This window comes from Chelon labrosus (assembly GCF_963514085.1).
Source record: "Chelon labrosus genome assembly, chromosome: 9".
NCBI lineage: Eukaryota > Metazoa > Chordata > Actinopteri > Mugiliformes > Mugilidae > Chelon > Chelon labrosus.
The window spans coordinates 27,611,183-27,634,327 of record NC_140359.1 but is presented as its reverse complement, the minus strand read 5'-3'; the positions used below and the strand labels follow the sequence as shown (position 1 = coordinate 27,634,327).

Genomic DNA, 23,145 nt, shown 5'->3' with positions numbered 1-23,145 from the left:
AATTCCTGTTTGTAAACTAAACAGGTCAGGTCTTATGGATAGAGTGAGAACTTCTTCAGGAGATCCAATTGATGGCGAGCCTCCCAGCGTGATTCCGCTTGGAACTGAGACCCGATTCATTGAATACTCCCCCTGGTGGTAGGGTGGTGCCAGCGGCCAGGACGGTCACACCCATTCACACGCGCTCACTCATCCCAGGAACATTCATGAGAACATTGGACACGTAAATACTAAGGAATCTCCAGACATTGGATTTGAGAGACATTTTATTGTGACAGTGATCACAGTACCGACTTTATCGACTTTTTGACTGACCAGACTTATTATTTTAAAGGGCCCATTTTTATTTTATTGCCATTTCATATGTTATGTCATGTTGTGAGTTATCACCTGCAAGTTCACTTACTAAAACACTCATGAAGGAGGGAGCGAGTGGAACGATCACCGACCTAGGTGAACTTACGATTCTTTTGGGACCATTATCTTAAATTTTCAGAGAAACTCTTAATTTCCTGACATGTGGGTATTAAAAACACCACTCTCTTTACTTTATATATGGCTTTAAGTCACCACTTTATGGCCCGTAACTACTTATTTTAATGTATTTTTCTTTCCCCCTTTTTTTTTTATTCACTTAGTTATTTTAAAGAGGGATTTTCTCCTATCTTTGCCGGCACATTTCAGCTGGGTGATTACATGTTCAGCCTGGTACAAATACTGCTCCTTCCCTTTTCCCTCCTTCCAGTGTTACTCCAGATTGTTTTCATAAATAACTGTTACAGATGTTTATATGGTGTATATTTTGGTTCATCGGGAGGCAGAACCTACTGCATGGTAAACCGGTTGTGTGTGCTCCAGTCCTGCAGCTCATCTTGTTCCGTTATGACGAGCTTAGGAAGCAACATGCTGGATGGTTTACGGTCTAAACAGTGGCCAATGTGTTTTTGGAGGAATGTGTGTTCTTTCTTTATCTACTGGGAGGTTTTTTTGTGTTTCTTTCTCAAAGTTAACTTCATGTGGATGCTACCGTAATGCTCATCTGGTTCCTAACCAGGATGCTCGTTTATTTCCTACCATATCAATATGTATGTATCTCATCTTTCGCCAGTGATTAATGGTTAACCCAAGTATCTCTCAGAGAGGACTGAGTGGGTCTAGTATTCGGCTTGTGAGTTGGAACATTAGCGGACTTGGGGGCCTGATAAAGCGATCCAAAGTGTCCTTCAAGGGACTTAAGACTGACATCGCTTTCCTTCAGGAGACCCATTTGCGTATAAATGATCATTTCAGAATGCACAAACCATGGGTTGGGTAAATATTCCATCCAGCTTTCAATAGTAAATCCAGGGGTGCTGCTTCTTATTAACAAACGCATCCAGTTCTAGTCTGATCAGATCATATCTGATCCCCATGGGCGTTATGTTATAGTAAGTGGCACATTATCTGTCTCTATCTCTGCATCTCTATCTGTCCATATCTCTGTCGCTCTCTCCGTTACTGTATGTCTCTATCTCTAACTCTCTGTCTCTGTATCAGCATTTGTTCACCGTTTATTATTTTTCTTTTTGTTACACTACTTTTCATCCATGTTGATTTTTACCTTGTTTTGGTCCCATGCCATTTATTTATTTTAAAATGGAAACACTGAAACGGAATAAATGATCAAAGTGAATAAAAGTCACAATTTTCATTTCTATTTTCTCATGGCTTCATTTGTTCATTCGTGAGACAAAACATCACGCTTTGATGTTTATTTTCTCCTGAATCTTTTAAAACAAACGGTGGAATCTTCTCCGTCCAGAGAAGAAATGCTCACATTCCTAATTTAAAAGATCTCCGTGGCCTCCCCTGGAGCAAACTGCCTCGCGCTCTGTCAACCGACCGGAACAGCGTCTGGAACCGGCACTCGTAACCATGGCGAGCTCCAGGTCTGCCACGGCAACGCTGTTTCTTTTTCCACACCTGGTGGTTTTTAAAGGTGACCACAGCATCGTTGTATCTGGTAAACTAAAGCCTCACTCCACAGTCTCAAGTTGTAGACGTGCATCCTGCATCGATCAGACCGGTCACCATGAGGGGTAAGACATTCAGATCCTGATGTTGTAATGCAGATGTTGATATATTTACATATTTACCCAGGAAACAATTAAACACTATTCTTATTAATTTGACACTGTCGACATATGTAGTTAGAGAACGATGCAACGTTAATGAATGTTTCTTCTTCTTCCTTCCCTCACAGGAGAAGCTGCTCTCGCTCTGTTGCTGGCGTTTGTGCGTTTGAGTCGTCCTTGTGTCTTAGAGAACACAGTTAAGATCTGCAGAGACATCCCATCATGTGAGGACTTCTTTTCATTACTACACTTTTAATTTCATTCAATTTAGTGCCTTAAAGTAGAACTGAATTTAACAGTTAACGTAATACAAAGTGCATACAAAAAAAAAAAGGTTCACATGTAGGTTGTTCCAAGCAGGACTAACCACCTGTAGTTGTGCCTCTTGTCCTGGGGTCGTTGCCCCACTGCAGGATGAATTTGGAGCCAGTCACATACGTCTCCTTGGTGGTTTTGTGAGGTTAATTATAACATTGAAAACTAAGATAAAACTAAAACATTAATGCGAGTAGTGAAATGTCAGTCTTGTCCGTTTGTCTTAGACAGATAGATCAGATTCAGATTGGAAAAAGCTTCTCTAAACAGAGGAGGTGGACTGAGATTTGATCTGCCATCAATTTACAATACAGTTTTAACTTCTGTCCCCAAGAAGTTTCAACCCCATTCACACCTTGAGACTGGAGACTCTGACTGATAATGTGTCATTAGAGCACCATTCATAGGGAAAGAGGACAGGGTCAAACGGTCCCCCCTCAAAGACAGGTTAGTATCTAAGCGTTAATGAAAAGTTTCTGGTTGTTAACAGAAACAAGTAAGTTTCTGATTGGTTACTCACAGAGTTTCCTATTTAGTCCAGTTGCCTTTTTTTAAACAATTTTTGGACATGAGAATATATCGAGTAACTATTTGCCAATAAATATTTGATATGAGAATTAATATTATATATTAAATTCAAAAGATTCATCATGATGCAGATGTCAAATTTTTTACAACAGGTTTTCAGAGAAGTGTTGATGATGTGGTTAGTGCAGAGGTCTCAGAAGCTTTTTCAGTGTTCATGAGTTTCACACTCCTCACATGAGAGATTCTCAACCACTAGGTGGAAGCAGAGGGACAGGAAGTGGTCACACATTAGCTGCTGGATGCCTTCACCTTGTATCTCCAACAGTCCATCCATTCATTATCTATTACAGCTTCTCCTCAGAGCAGGGTGTCAAACATGTGGCCCACAGGGAAAAAACTGAATTTGAAAAGGAGGAGGAGAAGGGAGAAGTAGATGGAGAAGGAGGAAGAAAGAAAAGAGCATGAGGTGAAGAAGAGAAGGAGGAAGAAGAGGGAGGAGGAGAAGAAAATAGGGAAGGGGGAGTGAGTGTAGAAGATGATGGGAAGAAGGAGAAATGATAACAACGAGGAAGGAGGAGGAGGAGGAAGTAGAGGAAGATGATGATAAGTAGATGGGGAAGGTGGAGGAGAAGGAAGGATGGAGAGATAAAAGGATGAGGAAGGAGGAAAGTGGAAATGAGAAAGAAGGAGAAGGAGGAAGACAGAAAAGGAGGAGAAGAAAATGTGAAGGTGAAGGGAGAGAGGAAAGCAGAGGAAAAGAATGAGAAAGAATTAGATGGGCAAGAAGGAGGAAGAAGAGAGTGCGAAAATTAAAAGACATTAACTGCAATTACAAATAAATCTGCCTCCTATTCCTAATTTGTCCACTAGGAGTCGCACTGTTGTAGTCAGAGTTGTAGACTGTTTATAAAAGACAACTGAGAGACAGAACTAAACAGCAGATGGCAGCTGTGTGTAGAAATGGAATTTGAACAGATTGTTCATAAAATGATTTGTAAAAGTTTTCTAATTGACAGTTTTACTTTTATTGCCTATTTTAACTCATATTTATTTGTTTTATATTTAACAAGGGTTGTTGATTTATTCAACACTGACATGACATTTATCTGCTCTAAGATTTTGACCCAGGCAGTTTGACTATGGTGATGATCCTGAGCAACGTGGGAGAGATCAACTCCACCGTGCTGCACAGTGACAACCTGGCCTCCATCGAGAAACTGACCATCGACAACGCTGGAATCACAGGAATCACAGAAGCAGCCTTCAGCTCGTTCCTCAATCTCAGTACGCTCCACTTAAACAGGAACATGCTGTCAGAGATGAACCCAGACTGGTTTGGAGAACCCGCCGTCCTCCGTGAGCTCAGCCTCTCTGGTAACCTGATAGAAGTGGTGAAGGAGTCCATGCTGAACGGACTCGTTGGCCTCAGGACGCTCAGGCTGAACAAGAACAAGATCAGAGACGTGGATCCAAACAGTTTCAGGTCCCAGACCGGCCTGGCTGAGCTGGACTTGTCTGAGAACAGGTTGACTCAGGTCTTACCGCTGGTCTTCAGGTCTCTCAGCTCCACCAGGATCAGATTAGACGGGAACCCCTGGGACTGCTCCTGCAGCGCTGGAGACTCTGTGGACTTCTTAAAAGGTTGGAAAAATGTACGACTGAGGACAAGCTGAGTGTTTACGGATTGTTTAGAAATCTCACCCTGGTTCTGTCCTCAGATCTGCACAGTAGGTCTCTGCTGGACAGAGAGATGGACGTGACCTGTGAGACTCCTCTGTCTCTGAGGGGTGAACCTGTGTGGAACGTGTCGGTGTGTGCAGTGACGCCATCAGAACCTGTGTCCGCCCGCACTACTGGTACGTATCACCTTCTGTTTATTACCTGGAATTCTATTCTACAGGATACTGTCATCACCCTACAAGCACCGATCAGCCACATCATTAAAACCACCTTCCTAATATTGTGTAGGTCTCCAAAAGAGTTGAGACTTATCAGAGAATGGACATGGGCCTTCTGAAGGTGTCCTGTGGTGTTAGTGTTATTTACATCTTACTTCTGTCTGTGGTCATAATGTTGTGGCTGATCAGTGTATGTTCATGGAGGTTCTCAGTCATCCAGGTCATGGTATATCCAAAAAATGCTAAATAAAGTCAACTGGGCTTGTGGAGTCTCTACCGTCTCCTCCACCACGGCCGACATCAGGAACCTCCATCCAGCCCAGACCACCTGATCCAACCATGACGACTTCATCTCACACTGGTACATGTGGCTCCTCTGCTCCAAATTTGTACTTGATTCAGATTCCTTCATTCGTTCCGTCTTGCAGCTCATCCGTCATCACGAACATCTTCCCACATCAAACCGTCTCCAGCAACAGTCTCTGCATCCACCGGTACGTCCTCCTGTTTGTTTGTTTGATTAAAATCTCAAACTGGTGCTCAGGGTCTCTGTTGTTCCCCTCAGCAAACGTTGGGACGTCCCCTCCATCGCGTCCAGCGTCACAGACTGAAACCTCCGTCCCCACCAAACCCACTGATCTCCTCCCTACAGTCACTGCATCTGTCTCTGGTACTTTAGATTCTTCTCGTCTCAGTTTAAATTTATTTTCTAGTAGAATTAAAATATATCGGTATTAATCTCTGCACTCTCCATTTCTTCCTACCTTATATATATTATGTGGCCGATTTAATTAACATGCACAAAGTAGCACTCACTCACTGCATAAATATGCAGAATATTGCATAAAATGACCAAATTTAAATTCACTGCTCAAATAAATTAAAAGGAACACTTGTTAATCAGAGTATAGCATCAAGTTCATTAAACTTCTGGGATATTGATCTTGTCAGTTCAGTAGTAAAAGGGGTTGTTAGTCAGTTTCAGTTTCAGCTGCTTTGGTGTTAATGGAATTAGGTGTACTAGAGAGGCAACAATGACTGCGTTTACATGGTCTTTCGTATCCCGATTTTGAGGCTTATCCCGGCTTTGAGCATATTCGGGATGGTGTTTACATGGAACAGAGAGAGAAACCCGGTTATTCATATCCCCGTACATGATAAATAACAGTATCCCGTTTTCCGATGGCTGCATCCTATCTGCGCATGCGTGTTTTACGTCTTTTTCAATGTTTTCCAACGCGACCTAACTTGTTCAACGGAGCGAGGTGGAAAACCAGCGTCACGTAGCTTTTCCGCAACAGATTTGAATACATCAGCATGTCGGTGTTTTCTGCCATCTAAACACGTCGTTATGTTTAGTTCTTTCATTACTTTAAGGGAAAATTCTGCCTCTTCGTCGCTCCAAAAGTGAGACGTTCTCGTTGCCGCCATGTTGTTTGTATATCTAGTGCGTCACTTGGCGTCACTCGCGCCTGCGCAGACAGTGGGCAGCCGTCAGAAATCGGGATAAGGTTTATACATGCTCCAGTATCCCGGCTTCTATCGGAGTACTCCAGGTAGCAAAACCGGGTTTCTTGAAATCGGGAAATGGGCATATCCCGATTTCTGAATTCGGGATATGGTGTTTACATGGACAAACACGAAAACGGGATACTTCAATATCCCGATCAAATTCGGGATACTAAAGACCATGTAAACGCAGTCACTGAGATGACCTCCCAAAACAGGACTTGTCCACTAGTTATACATTTGGCTAGAGTCACTAGTGTCACTGCTGGTAACATGAGGCCGTAACCTGGAGGTTGCACAGGCAGCAGTCCATACAAACTACTGAGAACCATCCAGAGTTGCTGCAATGAAAAAGTGAAAAAAAAAATCTTTGAATTCAGCCCTCGGTAGTTTGATAATTTCATTTCCATCAAACGATGTGGCATCCTTTCATCCTAACCATAGAACATTTGTGGCATGGTAACTTGTATATACTTTGTATTTATTTTTGTTTTTTTGCCCCTTAAAATGTCTGTACTTGCATGTCATGCTGCTCATTTGTGCCTTGAATTGCCCCCCAGGGACAAATAAAGTTTTCTGAATCTGAATCTGAGGCTACCTTTACACGGAAACTATCTGAACCAAAAGCGCAAAAGTGGCGTTTCGTTTTCACTTTTAACTCCGCATTTAGACGAGCGTTTCTGAAACAAATCTGTGTTCAAACGGAAACGCAAAAGTGTGTGAAATTTCATACACATAGATGAAATTTTTAAGATGAAATATAAAGGTAAAACCAAAAGTAGTAAAAAACGGCCAATTATACTCTAGGCCCCTAAGGGTTAAATCAGCATCTCTACATCTATGGCAGCCAGTCCATCCCAGTGTTTGTTCGATTCCAACACAAGCCTCCTCTTTCTAATTCCTGAGACACTGATCAGGTGATCACCTGAACCAAATCTTATTTTATGAGGAAGATTATAAAAAAACCACTGCTGTGATTAAAGATTGATCTTATCCCACCAATAATGATTTCTAAACTCTTCCTAAGTTAAAATATTAGTGTTGTGTTGTTTAAGAAATGTTTTCTTTGCGTTATTCGAGGTCTGAAAACACTGCATCTTTTTTGTTATTTTGACCAGTTGTCATTTTCTGCCAATAAATGCTTTAAATGGCAATATTATATTATTTCAAATTTGAGAGAAATGTTGTCAGCACTTTTATAGAATGAAACAAAAATGTTCATTTTAGGCTACCTTTACACGGAAACTATCTGAACCAAAAGCGCAAAAGTGGCGTTTCGTTTTTACTTTTTAACTCGCATTTAGACGAGCGTTTCTGAAACAAATCTGTGTTCAAACGGAAACGCAAAAGTGTGTGAAATTTCATACACATAGATGCAGTATACCACCAGATGGCTAGGTGGCAACACTCCCAATAGTGCCTGCGTAGAGGTATTTACTTTTCTTCTACTTTTCCACGCTTAGCGCGCGAAATACATTAACCAAAACAACCACTTGGATACAAATTATTGCGGCTAGGGCCTGTTGAACCTCCATCGCGGAGCTCGACATGTTGTTTACTTGTTTTTCCGGTCCTGTCGCATGCTTGTCACGTCATTTCTATTCGACGAGAAACGCAGTTTTGCGTTATTCACCCTTTGCACGGTGACGCGAGGGTGGAGCGTTTTTAAGATTTCCACTCTGGAGGGTGGTTTCACTTTTTTGCGTTTTCAACCCCCAAAAACGCCGTCACCATCTAAACGATATAGGACATCCGATAAAATGTTTTGCGCTTTTCACCTCCAATCGTTTCCGTGTAAAGTGCCCCTGAATCTAATCTAATGTGCTGATGTCTGTCTGAGACGAGCTCCCTGCTTCTGTCCTCCTCTCTCTTGTACCTTCACAGTTTTGTCCAGCAGGTAGAGCCCCAACATTAAAAGACCTTTCAGATCTGTCTGCGTGGCGTTGGGACTTTGGTCTCACCTGCTGGGTGGAGTCATCAGTCTCTGTTTTTAGTTTCACTTTGACTCGATGGTTGTGTCACAGCAAAAATTTCACGGGAAGGTTGAACTGGACTAAAGAGAAGGAATCAAGTGAGTAAAAGTCTTGTATGTGGTAGATGTGGTGGTGGAGGGTTAAACATGATGCTCTAGCTACATGAGGACACTCACTGACATGATGGATCATTAATTGTACTCGTGATATGATCCGTCTGTCAGCATCACACCAGCTCTACTGGCCTTATTTAAATAGAACACAGTGGTATCAGTCTAAAGAACTGCTTTCTGGGCTTCTGTCTGATGGTGCGTTCAATGTCTAAAATCTCCCTGAAATGAGAGGATCTGTCTCTTCCTGCAGGTTCATGTCAAACTGTAGGACTAGAAACAAGATGTCAAACTTTAGGCCTAGAACAAGAGGCGCCATTTCAGAATCACGTCACTCAAGCCAGCCGCGGTTAAAGAATTCTTGTGCGACTATTTTATATTTACGGTAGAGGTGCGGCCAGTTGCTAATAAAAACTGTGGATTCTGATTCAAGTTTAAAAACTATTAAGGAAAACATTTACGTTAGAGTTTTCAAATCCGAACCAGAATCCACTAAATAAATGTTTTTTGTTTGTTTGTTTGTTTGTTTGTTTGTTTGTTTGTTTTTGTGACACATGCCTTTGGACTTTGCCCAGCACCTGTACCATAAGTACAAGAGTAGACGCGCAAGAAAAATATAAGTAATATAAGTAAATCAGAATCAGAATACTTTATTAATCCTTCAAGGAAATTGTTTTGTTGCTGTTGCTCCCATGAAGTGACAGTTGCTAGTTGAATAAAGTTAGTACAAAAATATATAAAAAATAAGTAATAAGTAAGATGCAAGTAAAGGAACAATATTGCACAAGTATTCACAATATACAGAGGTGGAGTTTGCAAATAAATTAACAGCGTCTGAAGTGTTAAAGGTATTAAGATTGACCAACACTCAGCGGGAGGAGTTATAAAGCACATTCAGCTGAAGGAAGTTGTCCTCGCACCATGTGACAAAGTTTCCCACCACAGTCCTGTACTCAGCCTCCTCATAATCAAAGTCAAGTCATGTTTCCGTGAATGACGGTTCACGTAAGCGCAGTTATTTAACGAGAGCAGGTAATGAGGATGTGATCTGACTCTGACATGTGAGATATGAGCCAAAACGTAAAGTGGCTTATTATAGCGCCACCTAGCTGCAGGCATGTGTATTGACACCATGGAAAAGTGACATGGTAGGACTTCTACCAAGTTACCAGGATTGATGCCTTTTGCCTTTGCAGTTTGCACCCGGGCCGGGTCCGGCCCCTGAGGAATTATGTACCGGCCCTAACAGTGTCGTGTAGTTACTATATATGGATAGTCTAATACAGCGCGTGACTATGGCTAATTGTACATTCTCTCGTGCAGTAGGAGAGGGTTGCCAACTGTCCCTTGAAAAACAGAATCGTTCCGTTAGAAATCGTTAGAAACAAAAGTACGCGTCCCGTATTGAGCTGAAACAGGACGCACTTTGTCCCGTATTACCGTGACAATCCAAAATAGTCTGTAAAATGTCAATGGAATTAATGAATAACAGGGCGCTTTATGTGAAAATTTACGGTAAACGTATTCCCAGGCCGTCTCCTGCTCTGTGACCAATGAGCTGACAGCGAGAATTCCTCTCATCTCATTGGTCGAGGTACTGTTGTTTGCGAAGAAGATACCGGAAGACAACAAAGCAACAACTGTTCTTATTGCACTTTTACAAGAGGAATGCTCTGCTTTCTATTGTTTTATATTAATTTATACAATTTTAAGTTAAGCAGGACAGGTTTCTGTTAATTTTGTTATTAAAAATAAATTGTTGAATAATAATTGGTTTTGCATGCTTTCATATTACTCAAAAATATGCATCTAGTTTAATTCAGGTTCGAGTCAAATAGTTCACAAATCATTTCACACACAAAAAAAAAGCTAAAAAAAATTCACCACGCCGTGAAGGGTGAAGGCAATCGGGTCGGCTGGCCCTGCCAATGAGGTGTCCCTTATTTATTTTTCAGGGAGTTGGCAACCCTTTGTGCATACTGTTCTGCATTTACAAAATAGAATACATTAACTCCTTCAGTATGTTGTTGTAATTTCTTTATTTGTTACTGTGATTACTTTTACTCTCTGGCCCCTTAGTTTGCCTCAGTTTCATTAGCTGGCCCCAATTCCCAATTAATTGAATAGCCCTGCCCTACTGTATATATAGTATTAAACAGTGTTTTATATTAAACTGGGCCTAGTGACGTATATCATTCAGTACTAAGCTCTTCACATTGATGTTTTTATTTTAAATGTAAATGTGGAAACCAAACTGAGTGATGGCCTATTAGTGCCACTGTCATCCATAAACATACCTGTTATCTTTTTTGGTTTAGTTACTAAACGAACTATTTTCATAACAATGTCCATCCACTTGGTATAATAATAATATACTGGCCTCAGTAGTTGGCTGCTGTTGATAGGACCTGTAGTGTTGGTAGATTTTTGTTGTATTGATTTACTTATTTAAGTGTTTCATGTCTAACATGTGTCTCAAAGGCTGGGGCAAAAGTTTCAGTCTGAAATGACTGGAGATGAGAGCTGCTAGATGTTGACACAGATGAAGTAAATCAGTTATTGCGCTGCTTTTGGACACCAACAATTACAGGATGTTTAGTTCTGACTATCAGAATCAGAATCAGAATCAGAATACTTTATTAATCCTTCAAGGAAATTGTTTTGTTGCTGTTGCTCCCATAAAGTGACAGTTGCTAGTTAACAGAGCAAATACAACAGAATAAAAGTTGTACAAAAATATATAAAAATAAGTAAGATGCATTTAAAGTAAAAGAACAATATTGCACAAGTATTCACAAAGTATTAACAAAATACAGAGGTAAGAGGTTGCAAATAAATTAACAGCATCTGAAGTGTTAAAGGTGAGTGACTAACACTCAGCGGGAGGAGTTATAAAGTTTGATGGCCACAGGCAGGAATGACCTCCTGTGGCGTTCTGTGGTACATTTTGGTAGGATGAGTCTGTTACTAAACGTACTCCTTAGACTGGCCAGTGTGTTGTGGAGTGGGTGAGATGAGTTGTCCAGGATGGTCTCCACTCTTGCCAGCATCCTCCTCTCTGACACTGTGTTCAAAGAGTCCAGCTCCACCCCGACAACATCACTGGCCTTACGGATCAGTTTGTTGAGTCTATTCGCATCTGCCGCTCGCAGCCTGCTGCCCCAGCATGCAACGGCGTACAGGAGCGCACTGGCCACCACAGACTCATAGAACATCCTCAACATTGTCCGACAGATGTTGAAGGACCTCAGTCTCCTCAAAAGGTAGAGTCGACTCTGTCCCTTCTTGTAGAGTGCCTCAGTGTTCTTTGACCAGTCCAGTTTATTGTCGATGTGCACTCCCAGGTATTTGTAGTCCTCCACAATGTCAACCTGGGCCCCCCGGATGGTAACAGGGGTCACCGGAGCCTTTTTTCTCCTCATGTCCACAACCAGTTCCTTTGTCTTCGTCACATTCAGCTGAAGGAAGTTGTCCTCACACCATGTGACAAAGTTTCCCACCACGGTTCTGTACTCGGCCTCCTCACCATCACTGATACATCCTACTACCGCAGAGTCATCAGAAAATTTCTGACGGTGGCATGACTCTGTCTGGTAGTTGAAGTCCGTGGTGTAGACGGTGAAGAGGAAGGGGGAGAGGACTGTCCCTTGTGGAGCCCCAGTGCTGCTGATCACCCTGTCAGACACACCGTGTTGCAGCCGCACATACTGTGGTCTTCCAGTGAGGTAGTCAACAATCCAGGACACCAGGGGGGCATCAACCTGCATAGCTTTGAGCTTGTCACCCAGAAGAGTCGGCCTGATGGTGTTAAAAGCACTGGAAAAGTCAAAGAATGTGACCCTCACAGTGCTTGCCGGTTTATCCAGATGAGCATATGCATGGTTCAGCAGGAAGATGATGGCATCCTCTACTCCAAGTCGTGGCTGGTAGGCGAACTGGAGAGGGTCCAGTTGAGTGTCGACCATGTCTCGCAGCTGTTCCAGAACCAGTCGCTCGAAGGTCTTCATTATGTGGGAGGTCAGGGCCACTGGTCTGTAGTCACTGGGGCTGCAGGGGCGTGGTGTTTTTGGCACTGGGACGAGGCATGATGCCTTCCACAGCACAGGTACCCTCTGTAGGCTCAGGCTCATGTTGAAGACCAGTTGAAAGACTCCACACAGCTGGGTGGCGCAGGCCCTAAGCACTCTGGGACAGACGCCATCTGGGCCTGTAGCCTTTCCTGCACGGAGTGTCCTCAGCCGTCTCCTCACCTGGTCAGCTGTGAAGCAGGTCGTCGTCATTGTTCTTGGTGGGGGGTTGCTGCCATGCCTCTGGAGAGGGCTGATGGAGGAGGTAGTGTAGGTGGGAGCAAGGCCATCAATAGGAGCAGGAGAGCTGTGAGGTGGGGGAGGGTATGGTGATGCCATCGTTGGTGTTGATGATGATGATGGGCAGCTCACAAAAGGGTCTGTGGGGGGTTGGGTGGGGTCCACTGTGTCAAATCTGTTGAAAAACAGCTTTAGTTCATTGGCCCTGTCCACACCTCCCTCTGCTGCACTCCCAGCTGGTTTGAAACCAGTGATGTTTCGCATGCCTCTGTCAAGTATCCCGTTTTGGCCGGGAAAGTCCCGTATTTTACCCTTCTTTCCCGCCGTCCTCCCGTATTAGTATTTTCCCGTAAATCTCCCGTATTTTAACATGCGTTATTAAAAAATAATAATACTCCGGGCCGAGTAAAAAAATAAAATAAAAATATTCCCAATCTGAGCTCTGTCACTAGCCTCGCGATAACTGCCACCTGCAGTAGCATACTACAGGTACTGTAGATCGCGATGGTAGTGCGGGTAGATCGCGTGCCATTGAATTTTTTTATTTTTATTTATTTTTTTTATGTTAGTCTAAAACATGTATCCATTGCAACTCCAAAACAAACAGCAAGACAAACCTTCATCTTTATTTTTACTTTATAGTTGCAACATGCCCTCAGTTCAGAGGCACACATCCACAGCCACGCAACAACTCCAGACTACCGTCTTTCTTAAAGAGACAGCGCTATTTTTGTAAAGGTGCAGTGCACCAATTTTTCTTGTTAAAAATAAAAACAAAGATGGATAGAGCTTTTAACACTGTAACAACTATTAATATGACAATTAAAAAAAAAAAAAAAAAAAAAAAAAAATATATATATATATATATATATACGGGTAGATCACTTTGACTTGGTCATTGTAAAAGTAGCTCGCAAGCCAGAAAAATGTGGGCACCCCTGATATAAGGGATACTGGAGCTTGGTTGGGGTGGTGGGACTGCTTGCGGCGGGCGCCGGAAAATTTCCCTTATTTTTAAATCCAAAACTTGACAGGTATGCTCTCCATACCTCCCTCACATTGTTCTGCTGGAGTTTCCCCTCCAGCTCCTCCTGTACGACTCCTTAGCCTCTCTGATCTTTGCTTTCAGATCCCTCTGAATAACTTTCAGCTCCTCACGGTTACCGGTTCTAAAAGCCCTCTTCTTGGCATTCAATATGTCTTTGAGGTCACTTGTTACCCATGGCTTGTTGTTTGAGTAACAGTAGACAGTCTTTGTCGGGACAATGTAGTCCACACAGAAGTTTATGTAAAAAGTTATACACTCCGTAAGCCCGTCAATGTCCTCTCCATGTGGCTCACTGAGTGCATTCCAGTCCGTTAGTTCAAAACAGTCCTGCAGTGAGTGGTAGGCCTCCTCAGACCACCGTTTCACTGTTTTGGTGGTGACTGGTTGTCTCCTAACCAGGGGCACATAGCAGGATTTGAGGTGAACTAGGTTATGGTCTGACCTGCCCAGGGGGGGAAGGGAGGTAGATCTGTATGCATCCCTTACATTAGCATACAGCAAATCCAGTGTCCTCTCCTCTCTGGTCGGGCAGTCAACATACTGTGTAAAATTAGTCAGTGTATTTGTCATTGGGACATGATTGAAATCACCAGAGACTACTATCAGGGCATTCGGATGTTTGGTCTGCAGTTTTGCAATGACGCCGTGAGTGACGTCACATGCCACCGTCGGGTTCGCTGATGGTGGGATGTAAACAGTGGCGGAGATAACATGAGGAATTTCCCTCGGCAGGAAATACGGCCTGAGCCCCACAGCCAGCAGTTCGATATCCGGGCAGCAGACTTGTTCCTTGATGGTGATGTGGTTTGGGTTACACCACCTGTTGTTGACATAGATTGGAAAGCCCCCCTCCTTTCCGCTTACCACTTGCGGTGACGTCCCGATCTGCCTGGACAGTCTGGAAGCCGTTGATGGTGGCGTTCTGGTCAGGGATGTCACGGTGCAGCCACGTCTCCGTAAAAAACATGATGCTGCACTCACGAAACTCCCGCTGGGTCTTGACTAGCGCTTCCAGCTCATCCACTTTGTTAGCCAGCGACCGGACATTTCCCATGATGATGGAGGGAAGACACGGCTTAAATCTCTTTCGCTCCCTCCTCGCCGCTGCCTTCTTCTGCCTCGTCCTCCATCCCCTGCCCCTTCTCCCCCGTCGCTTTCTCTTTATCTCCTCGGGGATGAGGTCTGTGATGTAGCCATGGTCTGTGCCGGCGTGTCTCAGGTCAAACAGCTGATCCCGACTGTAAACAATGGCTGCGTCCCGTAGTTGTCCGAACGCAGAATGCTCTCCAAACAATAGTCCGGTTGTGAACAGGAAAGTGAATAAAAGTCCTCTGAGAAGCATCTTTATAAAACAAAGAAACTAACAAATATAATGGATATTTGTGTGCTAAAGAAGAAAAAAGTTTCGAAGAAATATTTACAAAAGTTGGAAACTTGGTCGGGAGCACCAGCAACAAGCGGCCGCTCAAGTCGGCGCCTGCGCACATATCACACTGATTACACACTTCACATCAATCAATCAATCAATCATTCTACTTAATGTTTCTCTACAGGTTCAGCTGAACATCACCGTCTCAGTAAGTAAAAGTGAAGTGTCTCCTAAATCTTCTATGAACATGTAGAATTCCAGCAGTTTGTAGACAATAAGTCACATTTTCTTGAAATGTTTCCAAGTTGACTGGTGAGTTAGAAAGTTTCACTTGATAATGACTGACAGATTCTCTTCAGTCCACCTTAAATCCTCAGTGACTTCATTACAGGTTGTTGATGCAGTTGTGTTGAATTCATCATTGATTCAGTTTCTCTTTGTTTCATGAATCTTTTCTAGGACGTGAAATGGAACATGAAGTGCTTCAGTACGAGGCTACAGGTAAGTGACTGTTGTCTTGTCCAGTTGTTCTCATCCACTCTTTCAGTCTAAAATGAATCAGGGTTCAGCTCCACCTTAAACAGGTTGATAATGATTGATGGAGTCAGTTTAGTTTCCTTGTGTTCAGCTGTCTAATCACAGCAGCATTTTGAAGGTCTTACTTTCTTTTATTTCAGTGTTTCCAAGTTGACTGATGAGTTAGAAAGTTTCAGTTGATAAAACTTTCAGGATCTTTTCAGCTTTGACTCCAGAAGGACTTGAACGGTCATTGTGTAACTGGACCAGCAGCGTACTTAAAGACAGCTAAAGAACACAACCCTGCCTCTTTTCAGTTTCATTCTAGGAATTACTGAAGGAGGTTTACTGTTGTATAAAGTATTTAATGTGGTAGAGCAGACATTAAAAACTCAGAGAGGGGGCCAAATTTAAGAACTGACTTCAAATCACGGTCCAACCACAATGAATATTTTTTTTAAATGAGACACAGTTTGTCTTTTAAGATGTATTATCAGAAATCATTCATACAGAAATATGAATTTAACTTTTTCCAGCCATAATAAAGAATTTAGACTAAACCAGGCTTGTAACACCCTATAATGTAATAACGCCTGAAAATGTAATAAAATTTGCACTTAACTCGATCGAAAACTTCACCAACAATGTAATAAAATATCCTGACTGATATTGTAATAACATTTTTTTACCGATAATGTAATACCTTATTACATTATTGGGAATTTATTACATTTTCAGGATTTCTTTTTTTTTTTTTTCCCCAAAACTGATTATGTAATACTTGACAGATAATGTAATATATATGTTCATTTTCAGGCCAGAGTTCTACATTTTGTGTTTTGAGAATTTAAGAATGTTATATACACCGGATTTGAAACAACACAAAGACTATTGGGTTAAATTGCAGACCTTGAGTAGCATATAGCCATATGCACATGTGCAGATACGCAGGGACATGCAACTACATCCTGGTCTCACTGAGAGGGTGATGGACTTACCTCCTTGGGAGACCAGAATTCCAGCTCAGATAAGCTTCTGAGCAGCACTGGAAACCTAAGGTAACTCTTCCCTATACGTACCTCTTCACATTCAGTAATACACAGGATAAGATGTTATAATCCCTTGTGCCAAAATCCCAGGCAAAACACATTTAGAGGCCCTGTTCAGCTAAGAGACCCTACCTAACCTATGGTCATATAATATGACAATTAACCTATAATCTACATAAACTAAGTAAAAGCTGCTGGCTTGTAAGCCCATTGAGCAGCATAGTTCAGACATTGTAAAACATTAACTAAACGCTGCTGGCTTGTATGGCCCGCTCAGCAGCTAACCATAGCTACCACGTAACAAGAAGACAACACCAGTATGCAGCATGTCATTGGGGTTTTCAAGTGGGCACCTCCCTTCACCGATGTTTCGTTAAGTTAGGCCCACAACACCTCGAGAAGGCTTAACAGTGACTTCCAGCGTCCTGGAGTCACCCCCCTCCACACTGCCACTACACAACCCTGTTTCCCTCACCATTCGATGTCTATCAACAGCTAATATAGTAACTAATAACCACGAGTCAAACAAACAAATCTACCATGATTCGCCCCGTTGATGCAGACTGAACCACGTAACAAACAAGCAAATCTACCGCGATTCGCCCCGTTGCTGCGGGCCGAAAACACGTAACAAACAAATCGCGTAACAAACAAATCGAGGCCTACATGCGGCCTTCCTTACCTTAGCTAGTTCCCCAGCTAGCATGCTTCCTGCGCACCCATAACCAGTCGCTCGCTCTCTCTGCTGCCCGGTACATGTTGCTAACTGCAGTCCTCTGGCTCCTTCCCCGTATGCCCAGCTCACTCAGCAGAGCAATCACCGACTTTGCCACAAATCCACGGCATGGATTTGTGGCAAGATTTCCAACAAATCACTATCTCATGAAAACAACCACAAACCAACAAAACAACTTTCAGTAACACTTAATTTGAAGAGGGTATACATAAGCATTCATAACACCTACATACACATTACATGACACCTGACATAAACATAAGCCTACATATCCACTCATAAATGGTTATTATATCACTTTCAATGTCAAAGTGACATCTTACTCTATGTCAAGTGACCACTGTCAGCTGACATACTGTCATACTTATAGTATATTATGAGATTTACTTGTATAAATAAAGATTAAGTAAAAATCAAAATGACAGAACTTCATGACAATTGACATGGTCATTTTGCATGTTCCTCATCTACAGTCAGGTCCATAAATACTGGGACATCGACAAAATTCTAATCTTTTTGGCTCTATACACCACCACAATGGATTTGAAATGAAACAAACAAGATATGCTTTAACTGCAGACTTGCAGCTTTAATTTGAGGGTATTTTCATCCAAATCAGGTGAACGGTGTAGGAATTACAACAGTTTGCATATGTGCCTCCCACTTTTTAAGGGACCAAAAGTAATGGGACAAATTAACAATCATAAATCAAACTTTCATTTTTTAATACTTGGTTGCAAATCCTTTGCAGTCAGTTACAGCCTGAAGTCTGGAACGCATAGACATCACTGGTGATGCTCTGCCAGGCCTCTACTGTAACTGTCTTCAGTTCCTGCTTGTTCTTGGGGCATTTCCCCTTCACTTTTGTCTTCAGCATGTGAGGGATTGTCAGCATGTGAGGGAAAAAAAGAAATCCTGAAAATGTAATAAATTCCCAATAATGCAATAAGGTATTACATTATCGGTAAAAACGTTATTATAATATCAGTCAGGATATTTTATTACATTATTGGTGAAGTTATTACATTATTGGGTTTTAATACATTTTTGATCGAGTTAAGTGCAAATTTTATTATATTTTCAGGCGTTATTACATTATCAGGAAATTATTACATTATAGGGTGCTACACTCACTGATTAAACAAGTAGTATAGCACAGAGAGTCACATACTGGTGCTTAAATGGCTTTATTTTTGCACACCGTGAAAACTGTACGTAATTAATACAAAAAAGAAGAAAATTAGTTAACTGATCTACAAACAAACAAACAAACAAAATCTTTGAGCAAACTCCCATTAGATATCAATAAAACATTTTCTGTATAATCCCCGTGCTTAAACTAGTTAATATAAATTTATTTATTTACACACATTTTAAATTTAAGAGGGATGATTGTTAAAATTCAACCGGACATTTGACACATAGGAATAAGCGCTGTGTACCTCTTTCCACACCAAGGGAGCTAAATTATGATGATACCAGCGATATTGCTGTCACGGACACATCTGCTTTCTGGCAATCCCAACAAACCAAACGTAAGCTTAGCATATAGTATTTAGTGCTCTAACTGCTTGTAGCTTTAAATCAAATAAATTTGCTTATTATAGCGCCACCTAGCTGCAGGCATGTGTATTGACACCTTGGCATTACTGGCATTTTAATATTATTAAGGTGGAGTTTTTAAATAAGCCCATATGAGTTATGAGTTATTTTTATATTTGCCGTTAATTATTTAAAGAAATTGTGCAAACTAATGGAAATAAAAGGTAAAAGGGTGAATAGTTTTGATGTGCATGCATGATAATCGTCCCGTACGCTGACTGCAGCTAGACTCAGACAACAGGAGATGACAGCATTGTAACTTCTGCTGAGAACTTGTGGTGGACCCTGAGGAAGGAGGAGCTAGTGGATGTGTGAGATGAGTTTAGTGATCCTACACTGAATGTGGGTGGAGTAACAGGTATTGAGCTGCTTGGACACCAACAATCACAGGATGTTTAGTTCTGACTATCACACTGATTACACACTTCACATCAATCAATCAATCAATCATTCTACTTTATGTTTCTCTACAGGATCAGCTGAAATAGACCATCCCAGTAAGTAAAAGTGACGATATTGTAGCTGTAAGATTTAGGAGATAGGTTCATATTGTTACTGTGCTCAATAATATATGAATAACAAATTCATTTACTGATTTTATGAATTAATCTCTGTGTTTCTGTCTTTACAGTCACAGATGATCAGCCCCTAAAGCGCTGCAGCAGCTATGACTTTCTTCCACCTGACAGTGAGTTTAACTGAGTCTGAACTTTTCTGTTGGTTAATAGAACATCTGATCATATCACACTGAAAACACTGATTCTGGCTCTAGATTAGTTCATAGAGTCTTATGATACAGTTTCATTCATTCTGCTAAGATCCTGTGGTAGTGGAGAACGTTGAGATACACTTTACAGTTCAGGTGGTGAACATTACAGGATTTAAATAAGCAGTTAAACCTCCTATAGAAACTATATACACACATTAAAACACAAAACTTAAACTGCATGTGATAAGTTGATCACTAATAGATTCTCTATAATGTTGACAGAAATAATATAGTTGTTCTTTTTCTTCCACAGTGTCTGAGCTGAGGGTTGTTCTGCTGGGGAGCAGCTGGTCTGAGAGGAGTTCAGTGGGGAACTTCATCCTGGGAGAGAACAAGTTCAACCAAGAACCTGAGTCCTGTCTGAGAATCACTGGAACATTTGATAACAAAAAAGTAGATGTCATCAACACCCCAGATCTGCTGCTCCCCAACATCTCTGAAGATGAACTTAGAGAACATGTAGGAACCTGTGTGAGACTCTCTGCTCCTGGACCTCATGTGTTCCTGCTGCTTCTACAGCCTGAAGACTTCACTGAGGAACACAGACTGAGACTCAGCAGAGTCCTGGAACTCTTCAGTGATCGATCATTTGATCATTCAATGGCTCTGATATCAACACCCAGAGAGGAGAGCTCAGTAGAAAACTACATGAAGCCTCCTCCATTAAAAGAACTGATCAGAAAATGTAGATACAGATACTTGAAGAGGAGGGATATTGATCGTTCAGAGCTGTTAACACGCTTGGGTCAAATAGTAAAGGAGAACAATGGAGAACATCTGAGGTGTGGTGGATTTGAAGAAAACGATTCTGGTTTAATCATGAGAAGAACCAACCGTCCGGCTTTAAATCTGGTTTTGTGTGGGAGAAGAGAATCAGAGAAGACTTCAGCAGCCAAGGCCATTTTAGGTCAGACAGAGCTTCATTCAGTCTCCAACTCATCAGAGTGTGTTCAGAATCAGGGAGAGGTGTGTGGACGTTGGGTTTCCCTGGTGGAGCTGCCTGCCTTGTGTGGAAAACCTCAGGAGGCAGTGATGAAGGAATCATTCAGTTGTATCTCCCTCTGTGATCCTGAGGGCGTCCATGCCTTCATCCTGGTCCTACCTGTGGGTCCCCTCACTGATGAAGACAAGAGAGAGTTAGAGATCATCCAGAACACATTTAGCTCTAGAGTCAATGACTTCACCATGATTCTGTTCACTGTGGATTCAGATCCAACTCATCCAGATGTTGTTAACTTTTTAAAAGAAAACCAGAACATCCAGGAGATCTGTCAGAGCTGCAGAGGAAGATATTTTGTTCTCAACATTAGGAACAAACAGCAGATCCCAGAACTGTTGGAGACTGTGGAACAGATGAGATTCACTAAGGACAAACCTGACTCCTACACAGTATACACCTTTGCTCGTTCCCAAATGGATATGATCAGCTCACTGCAGGCTGAGAACCTTCAAACAAAAGGTAAGTACTATCATTTTTAATTTCCTTTTCGTTCTCTCTCAGTTTACAGAGTTTGATAACATTTACAGTCAGATCAGTGGAGGAAACTATATTGTTAATTTGTCCAATTTCTCTCGATCCCTTGACAATAGAAAATGGCTGTAAGTTCATATCTAAGTGCCTCCATGTTTCCAGTATATGCTGTGACCTCCTTGTAACTAAATGTTTCTGGTAACTGGGGATGTAACGATTTCCGGTATGGCGATAAACGGCGATAAAATTCCCGACGGTTAGTACTACCGTTTCAAATTTTAATTATCGTTAAAACCGTGATTGATTACCGCAACTGATTACCGAAAAACTCACAGTGATACTGCTCATTTCCTGGAGAAGCAGCAGCACCTGAACGGCACTCTCTCAGAAGCGGGCACGCATGCGCAGTTTGCACTGTCTGTCCTGCGAAAACATGGCTGAAGCCACCTGCGCTCCAGAGACCCCCCCCCCCCCCCCCCCCCCCCCCCAGTAAAAAAACACTATCAGAAGTCTGGGCATATTTTGGATTTATAAAGGATGTTGACGGTAAAATAATTGAAGACAATCAACCCTTGTGCAGAAAATGCAGAAAGGGGGTAACATTTCCAATTTGATGAGCCATCTCCGTGAACACCACCCACAACTTTTCAGCGAGTGTAGTGCAGTTACGTCTTATGGCCACAAGGTGCCATCCTGCACAATTTTCACATTTATTTTTATTTATTTATGTTATTATTTTAATGTTTCTGCCACATTACTTTGTTTAATATGGTGGTGTTGCTTGCATATGCACATTTGATTTCAACTTAAGGTACATAAAACAGTGAGTTTTCTTTTCTGTGCCAGTTCTTCAATCTGTAAGACTAGATCTCGTCTTGAGTAGTGAATGTAAAGAAAAGTATTCTTTTTTAAAATAAAACTTGGTTAAAAGATTTCAGTGTGTGTTCAGTACTTTTTGAACATTTTGAACACATCTAACAATACCGTGATAATATTGATAACCGTGATAATTTTGATCACAATAACCGTGATATGAAATTTTCATATCGTTACATCTCTACTGGTAACTGCTGATCAGTGGTCTACAGCAGCTTGGAGGAATTTTAGCCCATTCCTCAGAACAGAACCACTTCAGTTCTGAGATGTTGGTGGGTTTCCTCACATCAACTGCTTGCTTCAGGTCCTTCCACAACATTTCTATTGGATTAAGGTCAGGACTTTGACTTGGCCGTTCCTAAACATTCATCTTGTTCTTCTTTAACCGTTCTTTTGTAGAACCACTTGTGTTCTTGGGCTCGTTGCTGCATGACCCAGTTTCTCTTCACATTCAGCTCATGGACAGATGTCCTGACATTTTCTTTTAGAGTTCACTGGTAGAATTCACAATTCATTGGTCCATTAGTGATGACAAGCCGTCCCGGTCCAGATGCAGCAGAACAGGCCCAAACCAGGACATTAGCACCCCCATGTTTGATGGAGGGATGAGGTTCTGATGCTGGAATGATGCAGTGTTGTTTCATCTCATTTAAACCAAACTATTCTACTTTGGTCAGGGGTGGAAAGAGTACTAAAAAAATCTACTCAAGTAAAAGTACTGTTACCTTGATGAAATTTTACTTAAGTAAAAGTAAAAGTACTGGTGTAAAAATCTACTCAAGTAAAAGTAAAAAGTGTCTCATTTAAAATGTACTCAGAGTAAAAGTTACTTAGTTACTTCTTAGGCGGGGTGTATAATCTCTACCCACGCAATAAAAAAGGACAAAAACATACACAAAGCTCAAACTCACTTTTATTAAAGAAAACACATAGATCACAGATTGATGCAGATTAC

The 23,145-nt window shown here is 41.7% G+C and overlaps 1 protein-coding gene across 1 annotated transcript; it reads left to right on the top strand.

The window, feature by feature from the left end:
* Positions 1-15,638: 15,638 nt before the first annotated feature.
* Positions 15,639-21,485, top strand: LOC311493255 (GTPase IMAP family member 8-like; the record flags this gene model as incomplete). Its single annotated transcript, XM_084551814.1, has 3 exons — positions 15,639-15,672; positions 19,706-19,762; positions 20,097-21,485. 3 exons carry the CDS (start codon positions 15,639-15,641, stop codon positions 21,320-21,322), a joined length of 1,317 nt encoding a protein of 438 aa, XP_084407940.1. The 3' UTR covers positions 21,323-21,485.
* Between the last annotated feature and the right edge of the window lie 1,660 nt (positions 21,486-23,145).